This window comes from Trypanosoma cruzi, genomic scaffold (assembly GCF_000209065.1).
Source record: "Trypanosoma cruzi strain CL Brener 1047053516923 genomic scaffold, whole genome shotgun sequence".
NCBI classification, from domain to species: domain Eukaryota; phylum Euglenozoa; class Kinetoplastea; order Trypanosomatida; family Trypanosomatidae; genus Trypanosoma; species Trypanosoma cruzi.
Window position 1 is genome coordinate 3,507 of NW_001849225.1, and position 9,232 is coordinate 12,738.

Sequence of the window (9,232 nt, forward strand, 5' to 3'; positions counted from 1 at the left end):
GTCTCCGTCGGCCCGTGCTGCGTCGGACTGTAGCGCTCCGTGCTCAGGCTCATGCCCGGCGTCCATGTCGGTGTCCACATCGTCGCCGTCAGCGTCGCCGTGTGGCTCAGCAGCGGCATAGCGGGCGTGCGGTTGCACCCGTCCACGTGCGGCAGGTACACCGGCAGGCAGTCGCGCCCGTACCCGCCCTCAGCACAGCGGCAGACGCACGAACCCGACATCGCCCTCGTCGCAGCAGCAAAGCAGTGCACGTCGGCGTCGCACACGCCACACGCCACAGGACGGAATTCCCCGATGATGCCGGCGGACCTGTAGTCCATCGGCTGCAGCGCCTGCCCGTTCAGCGTCAGGCACCCCACGACGAATCTTCGGCCGGCGCCCCCAGGCGCCACAATGCCGTCCATCACGACGGGCCCACGGCCGGCGTTCCCGTGGAGCGTCAGTGTGCTCTGCACAAGGTCCGCACTGCGCGGGTACGACGGCACCGACAGGAGCCTGCCGCCGATGCTGTTGCCGCGCACCGACAGCCACGAACCGGACACGAACGACGCCGACCCCCGCAGCTCCAGCAGCGCGCCATCCGTCAGCGCACCGGCGTTGTCGTTCACCACGACGGCGGACGTGTTAGCCTCCACACCGCTGTCAAACACCAACCCATGCGCGGCGTACACCTGGCTCCCCGACACGCGCAGCACAGCGCCCCCAGACGCAACCACGCGCGCACTCGCGTACAACGAATATTCGCCACCGAGCACAGTCGCGTCCAGCGCAACGCCGCCACCGACAAGCTCCAGCACGGCGCCATCTACCGCCACCGTCCGCCCACCAGTCATCACGGTCACGAGGGCAACGCCGGACACAACCAGCACGGACCGCACAAGCCGCAGGCCCGACAGCACCAGCACCGGTGCGTACGGCGAGGACTGCGAGCCGGGAAGATACACAAGCGGCGTCGACCTCGCGGCAACCAGCAGGGAGTCCGTCACCGTCAGCACGGACCCCGCGGGAAACGTGCCGGTCAGCACAAGCGCACCGTTCAGCGCCTCCACATCGCACACCGACAGCTCCACCGGCCCGCCCTCGTCGCTCCCCGCCGCCCCCGCACCGCGCAACGCTCCTCCGCCCATCACGTACAGCACGGCGCCGTTCAGCAGCGACACGTTCTTCACAACGATCCGCACGCCGTCCCGCGCCATCCATGGCACGTAGAGCACCGGACTCACGCCGTCCAGCACAACGTGGCGCAGCGTCACCTCGCTCGCACCGGCAGGCACAACGAACACCGACCGCACCGTCACGCCCTCGCGGACGAACGCACTCGACGCAGTGCCCACAGCAGGCGGCAGCACGGGAGCTCCCACAGGCACGCACGCCTCGCCGTACCCGCCGCTGCCGCACGCGCACGCGCACACACCGTTCCTCATGCTCGCCGACGCCGTCCCGGGCGCGTAGCAGTGCATGTCCCTGTCGCAGGCGTCGCACCCAGCAACGTCGATGCTCCCAGCGTCGCCAAAACCAGCCGCAGCGTACTCCTCCGCCGTCGACAGGACACGTCCACCAGCGTCGTTGCACGCCACCCTCACATGCGCCCCAGCCACAAGCGACAGGCTCACCGACAGCATCCGTGGCAGCAGCGCTCGGTTGCGCACAAAGCTCAGCGTGCTCCCAGCAGCGGTCACGGTGCCAGCGGCGTGGAGCATCTCCCTCGAGACGCCGTCGTGCACGTTGCTCTTCGCCAGCAGCATCGACCCGCCAGCCAGGCTCACCGTCGAATAAAACGCCACCGCGTAGTCCCCCGTCGACGAAAAGTCGCTTCGCACAAGCGCCACAATGGAGCCCGACACGCTCACAGCCCCACGCACAGACACCGCGTGCTTGCACAGCAGGAAGTCGCTGCCAACAAACGCCACCACGGAGCCGCCACTGGCTGCAACATCGCCCTCCACCGACACGCACAGCCCCAGCGCCGTCTGCACCAACAGCCTGTCCACGTACAGCGCACCGCGCGACGACAGCGCCACGCCGCCAACAACCAACACGCCAACAGCGTCGCCGAACACAGCCGCCACCTGCGTGCGCGCAATGGTCAGCACACTCCCCGTCAAACTCACGTTGTGCAACACGAGGCACGCGGAGGCGTCGCCAAGGCCGTAGGCGTCGCGGTACGCAACACGCGCCTCTGCAATCAGCACCGAGTCCACCACAGTGACGCGCGAACCCGGCGGAAATCGGCTCGCCACCACCACGCCGCCGCCGGAGCGCGACTCAAGCCCGCTGAACAACACATCGGCGCGCTCGCCAGCAGGCGGGTCGGAACGCCACCCAACAACGTACAGGCTCGCTCCACTCACAAACGTGCAGTTCGCCAGTGTCACGTTGCGCACGCCCCCTGACATCGACTCCACGTCCACCACGACGTCCGCCGCAAAGGTCACGCCAACGTAGCACACCACCGACGTCCCGAAACTGACGTTCACCTCCACACCCACACGCACGTCCCGCACGCACAAGTCGGTGCCGTCGGTGCTCGGCGGCTCGGGGACAGCAACGGGCAGGCACGCATCGCCGTGGCCGCCCTCCGCGCATGCGCAGGCGCAGCCATCACTCGAGGCCGTCGTCGTGTACGCGGGGAAGCACGACGTCGCGAGGATGCATGGATCACTGCAGGTCAGAATGGTGGCATTGTACACGGACGGAATGGCGTATTTCGCCACCTCCTCGCCGTTCACAGTGTTGCACGCAGCCAAAATAGCTCCGTTTGTGAGGTCACTGGACACCGTGGGTATCCGCAAAACGGTCGGCAAGACCGTGCTGGATAAAAATTGGTTGCCGGACACAGACACTGTGGAGTCGCGGAGATTCACTTTGGGATAAAGAAAGGCAAACGCTTCCGATGGGGATTCACGGCAGAGGTTGCCGCTCAACTGCAGCCAGGAGTTGTAGTAGATGTTGGAGGAGTCGCCTGAGATAAACACAACCGAGCTTCGCTGCATCTCGTTGCCCTGAAACACAACCGCTGAATGGGACTCCACGTCCAAGGTCCGAATAAGTAACATGAAGCACTTCACCGGCCTCGTCACAAGGTTGCCTCGAACCACCACGGCAGAGCTGTTCAGTACGCTCAGCGATGAGGAGTATCTAGGTCCTTCAAGATGTATCAGCGTACCGTCACCGCCAGCCATGTGAAACGTGTTGCCCACCACCGCAAACACGGAGTGCCACGACACCCTCAGCGCAGATCCAACGACGCGGATGGCGCTTGACGATGCCCTCACGGTCTGAAACACATTGCCACTGAGCACCACCGCGGAGTCGTTGCTGATCGCCAGCTCATTCATCGCAACACACGACGGATCCCTAAGGCCCAAACCCAACCGAGGGATCAGCCTCGTGACCGTAAAGCGGTTCCCGCTGATCGTGATGTTCGTGTGCGGTGGAAACACACCCTCCGGGCTGAGCAGCGCGTCACAGAACTTGCTGCCGGTGACGAGGATGTTCAGCGACCTAACAGCGGCGTCTGCGTTGCCCAACAGCACTAGCACGGCGCCGTCCCTCCACGTGCATCCATCGAACGTGACATTCGCCACGTCGCCCGCCATCGCCCCAACCAGCACCGTCAGGCTCATGCCGCCCCCACTGAACGTCACGTTGCGGTAGCACAGCCACGACAGCCCGCCGCCCACTGTCTGCGCAATCTTGGGGTAAACCATGTCGCTGATGCACTCACCAACCGGCGGCGGTGGCGGCGTGGGTGGCACTGGCGGCGTGGGCGGTGGCGGCGGGCCAGCAGGCACAGGCGCCGGGACGCACGCATCGCCGTGCCCTCCAGCAGCGCACTGGCACTTGCAGTCAATAACCTCCGTCGTCAGCGGGGCAAAGCAGTCGCCCTCCTTCGTGCACTCCCCGCACCCTGCAACCGTCGTCACGTTGGTGATGCCGCTCAGCTCCAGCTCTGCCGCCGTCGTCAGCAAGCGTCCCGCGACCGTCAGACACCCAGCAACAAACCGGTAGCCGGCGTCAACCCGCTTCAGCAAGGATACCGACAACCCCGTCGAGCCCATCGTGCAGCCCGTCAGCGTCACGCCACTGCTGCTGTCCATGTCCACAAAAGGGGATCCACTGTCGTAGAAAATCGCACCCAAACCCACGTCGTTGTCGCGCCAATCCAACCAGCTTGACCGCTCAACGGTCCACAAATTGTTGGCGTAAATAGCGTATGACACGGAACCCCTGTTCCCCACCACGCGCAACACGCTGTGATCCGACACGCTGAAGCGGGAGTATTGATACAGGAGGCCTGCCCCGGAGGACATCGTATTGTTGAGCAGCGCAAAAACAGAGTGATTGCGGAAAATGAGGATATTCACGTAGAACATATGCATGTACCCAGCGAAGCTGCAGTAACGCGCGTACAGCGAGCTGCCACGCTCCAGCGTCAGCGTCCCGGTCGAGTACAAACCAAGCGCACCGTACCTCAAGGAATGAGCCTTGATGTTGCTGACCAACAGCGAGGACGCGCTTAAAACAACGATCTGCAGTAACACGACGCTCAGCATGTTGGTCCTAATGTGTGGCAGCTGGACCTCAAAGGCCTGCACCGCGTCAACCTCCGTGACGGCAATGTCGCAGTGCTGCGGGAGGGCGAGTGCAAACACAACAACAGAGGACCGCATAACCGTCTGGCTCACGCGGACCAGGACGCCGGCTGACTCGACCGCCTCAGCACCACCAACAAACTGCAGCGTGGCACCCTCACGAAATGTGCACCCAGTGAGCGTGATGTTGATGGGGAGATGCAGCGGCATACTGTTGAAAAAAAACTTCAGCGCAGCACCCACGCCGCTGAATGTCACACCGACGTAGCAGTGGTGCGTCTTCCACATGTTCAGCGTGAGGTCCGTCAGCGTCTGGTCCACCACGCAGCTCGTGTCGCCGTCGACGGCTCTCTCCGGCAAAGGCGGCACAACCGCGTTGGGCACCTCAAGGGGAAGACACGACGCGCCATGCCATCCGTCCCTGCAGCTGCACGAGCACGAGCCACGGTCCACCAACTCCGTCCCGGGCATGTAGCACGCCGCGTCGTCGTTGCATGTGCCACACCTGAACACCACCACGTCCTCCGGAAACACACCGTCGTACGACACCTCCCCATCGCCCTGCAGGTTGCACCCAACCACAAACCGCGCGGATAACTTCACGACAATGCTCGATGGGAGAAACCTGGCAAGAAAAGCCCTCGAGTCCACCTGACGGTTGTGTGCAAGCGCCACAGTAGTGCCGCTGCCCGACAGCTGAATTTTGACCTCGGAATGCGATATACTTAATACTAAGGCTGCACTTACGTTGTTACCCTCCACACGCCACTGCGCACCACCCTCGAGTGACAATGAGCCGTCAAAATACACCAGCGCAGATTCAAACTCCTCTGTGCTTTCATCAAAGTAGCAGTCCGCCACTCGCAGCAGCCCAGCGGAGCTCACGGTGGTATCCCCGTGAAAATAAAAGCCACTGACCGCGCTCATCGTGTTGTTCTCCACGTCAAAGTAGCCGCCATTCCTCAAAGCAATAGCATAAGCATAAACGGATGATTCCACACCGTCATCGTCTCTCGTTGCCCTCAGCGTATTTCCCTTCACAATGATCCCGCCACCATCAACGGCAGCATTGGTGAAATAGACTGCGTGAATATTCCCTTCGATGTAGTTGTCAAGCAGCAGCAGCGTCGAGTTCACACAAATAAAAAGCAGAAAGGAAATGGCGTGTCTCGACGTCGTCACAAGCGTACTGCCCACTATCAGTATCTGGGAGCTCACGCCAAAATCGCCCTCAAACACCAATGAACCAAAATCCAGCATCGAGGATGTCACGCTCACGTGTACGCGCACTCGCGCACCACTCCCCCTGATCAACAAGCCCATGAGGACACACTGCAGCAGCGTGATGTTGAGTGTCTGTTGTGGCGCGTCAAAATACGACAGGTCCAGCAACATCGGGGCGGTGAAAGTCACGTTAACAAAGCACAGACCACGCACACCGGGATCAGGAACGTACACGGAGCTGATGCTGCCACCGTGCACGCAGTGGACCTCCGTGTCATTCGCGTCGGGGAGCGGGAGCGGCCCAAGGCCGTCCGGAACCGCAGCTGGCAGACAAGTGTTACCGTAGCCGCCAGCAGAGCACACACATTCACAGCCGCTGATGCTGCTCGTCCTCGCTGCAAAGCACACGGCGTCCACGGTGCACGCACCACAGTCCAGCACCGTCACGGGCGTCCCAATGTTGAGCTCTTCTTGGTAATCCGTCACAGGAGAGCCCCTTGCCTCGTTGCACACGCCGTAGATGATCGGGCGCGTGTCGGATGGTGGTGACCATTTGTTTGTCATGTACGCAGTGGTCGACGAATAGGAGCCGTACGTGAAGTTGTTGTCAAGTATCGACCACACACTCTGATCACAAAACGCAACGCCGTTCTCGTGGACCACGTACACAACGTAGGCGGTGCGGAACTCGTTGTCGCGGTGCACCAGCCAGCTGCCGCCAGTCACGGTCAGCGTGTTTGTCATCAGCATGGCGAAGCCAAGACGGAAAGTGCTGGACACAATCTGCAGCACGCTGCCACCATCCACCGCAACATCCTTGAACATACACGCGCCTTCGTACATGTTAATGCTCGGCGCACTCCACGAGCTGTCCTGTATGGAGAACACAGAGCCGCCGCTGACACGCAGGTCCGACGCAATGGAGTAAATCACGTGCGACTGCGACTTGACAACGCAGTTGTCCATGTAGAAGACGCTGGACAATTTCACGTCAAGGCCGCGCTCCACGAGGATCGCAGCGCACGAGCCCCCGCCACACACCAGCGTCGACCGCGTCATGACAAACCGCGTCGACAGTAGCCGGACGCCGTCCAGGACAAGCACGGGGCTGTGCCGGGATCCCTCGTGGCCAGGGGCCGTCGGCACGTACTGCGACCCGCCAAACATCGCACGCAGCGTTGAGTTCGCCAGCAGCACACTCGAGTTCGGCGGCATCGCGCCATGCAGCACGATCGTGCCCTCCACCGACGTCACATTCGTCATGTTGACGAAAGCATGGGGCATCAGGCGTGACGTGCTCTCGCTGAGGCCGCCAATCCGCAGCTGCGCGCCGTCCGCAAGCACGCAGTGGCGCAGCGTCACGTTCAGCGCGTCAGCGAACGCGTCCATCGAGCGCAGGTCCAACACCACAGTGATCGGCCCGCTGAACACCACCGAGTCGAAGCACGCCGTCGCACGCCCGCCGCCAACCGTCACCGACTCCGTCAGCGTCACGCCACTCACGCAGCCCTGCGCACCCCCGCCGGCCCTCGCAACCGGCACGTCGAACGGCAGGCACGCCCCGCCAACTCCGCCAGCGCGGCAGCTGCACACGCAGTCAGAGAACGACGCCGTCAGCGCATCGAAGCACGCCAGCGCAGCCGCACAGCCGTCGCACGGCACCACGCTCACGGAGGGCAGGCCGGCCATGCGGTAGTCGCCGCTGCTCCGCAGCACACGGCCGCCGGCACGGTTGCACTGCACCGACACGGTGCCGCTCGTGATCGTCAGCCCGGAGACAAGCGTCGCGCCGGTGGCAGCGCAGCGCGCAATCGACACGGCACCGCCGCTCAACGTCACACCCGACAGCGACGCCACAGACGACGCCTCGCCCACCGCCCACACGTCGTGCATGTCCAGCCACCCGCTGTCACCGATCGTCCCACCGTCGCAGCACACCAGCGACGACGCAACAGACCCCTCGACGCCCACGAAGCGCAGCACCGAGTCGGACACCGCGAGGCGCTCTCCAAGCACAATGCCGCCGCCGCTGCTCACAACAGACACACTCGTCACAGAGAACACCGAGTGGCTCCGCAGACTGAGGATCGACGAGGACGCCACACGCATCGCGGACGCGGTCGGACCGCCCGACGCCTCCAGCAACACGTCGTCAAGCACCACCGCGCTCAACAGCAGGTCCACACCGCCGCCAACGTACACCGCCGACCCGCCCGCCTGCAACGACCTCAGCACAGTGTTGCTCACACGCAGCTGCGACTCCAACAGCGACGTCGCGTGCAGCACAAGCGGCGACGCCACCGCGTCCGTCAGTCCGCTCAGCTGGGAGTAGCGCATCGGTCCCGGCGTCACAATCGTCGAGTCACGGACCGTCACGTTCGTGTGTGCCGGCAGGTTGTGCACAAACACAAGCGAGCAGTAGCTCCCCGACAGCCCGCTCACGCTCACCTCCAGGCTCCGGTCACTCGCCGGCTCGCCGCTGTAGCCCCGCACGTAGATCTGCGCACCGCCGTCGCACACGCAGTTCCTCAATTCGATGCGCAGCGCGCCGGGAAGCATCGCCGCAACGTCGAACACCACAGCCACGCCGTTCGTGATGGACACGCCGTCCATCAGCCCCGTGTCCACGGCGCGGCCAACCGTGATGGCTCTGTCCACCGTACCGCCCCGCAGTCGCAACACCACCGCATGCACCGCGGGCATCCACGCCGCAGCAGCAACCAGCGCCAACACAATGAGCAGCGCCGCACGCACAGTCGCAATGGCCCTGCACCGCACACGGTGCCGGCTGCGCGGAAACGCACCCTCCGCAGACCGCATCCACCGACACAAACAGGCACCAACAGGGCTGTCGTGGTGTGTTGCACTCGCACCGTCGACCATAATTCCAGCTTTCAAAATCCCTTCCTACAGATGGCAAATCCAGCGACACAATTCCGATAGATCGATATCCCACTACTACTAGTAGTCCTAATACAGCAATTAATCCCTAATACCTTGAAACGATAGTTGTGCTGATCAAGCCAAAGTATCTCTAACTGCACGGTCAGAGGGGAAGAAGGCAGAAACAACAGTAACACAGTGGCACACAGAAGCATCCAACCTCAGACATTCCCACCAAAGCACAACCAGCGACAAAAAGAAGCGCAGACGCAGTCAGCCCAGTGATGTCACCGCCCTCCCACCATCCGCGCAGCCTCACACAGCCGCCCTGCCAAGTTGCACGATCCTGTCAAAAAGACACATGACCATTGGTGCCGCTAGTGTAACAGATGGTTCTGCAATGCACAACAAACAGCAAAATCATAACTGCACGGCATACACAGTAAGAAAAAGAAAAAGCACAGCGGCAGCACTCAGACACGGGGAACAAGAGCCCAAATCAATTGTGCAGTCTAATTGGCTCATAGAAT

The 9,232-nt window shown here is 62.6% G+C and overlaps 1 protein-coding gene across 1 annotated transcript, besides 2 other annotated features; it reads right to left on the minus strand.

Annotated features, from left to right (window-relative positions):
- Nucleotides 1-8,702, minus strand: Tc00.1047053508573.39 (dispersed gene family protein 1 (DGF-1), putative; the record flags this gene model as incomplete). Its single annotated transcript, XM_805468.1, has 1 exon — nucleotides 1-8,702. A coding segment is annotated over one exon (8,702 nt), but the record flags the coding sequence as incomplete, so codon positions are not given.
- Nucleotides 1-9,232: part of a sequence feature (areas not merged during assembly with more than two copies in the genome that could not be assigned to a particular haplotype) that runs on past the window's edge.
- Nucleotides 3,732-3,782: a microsatellite.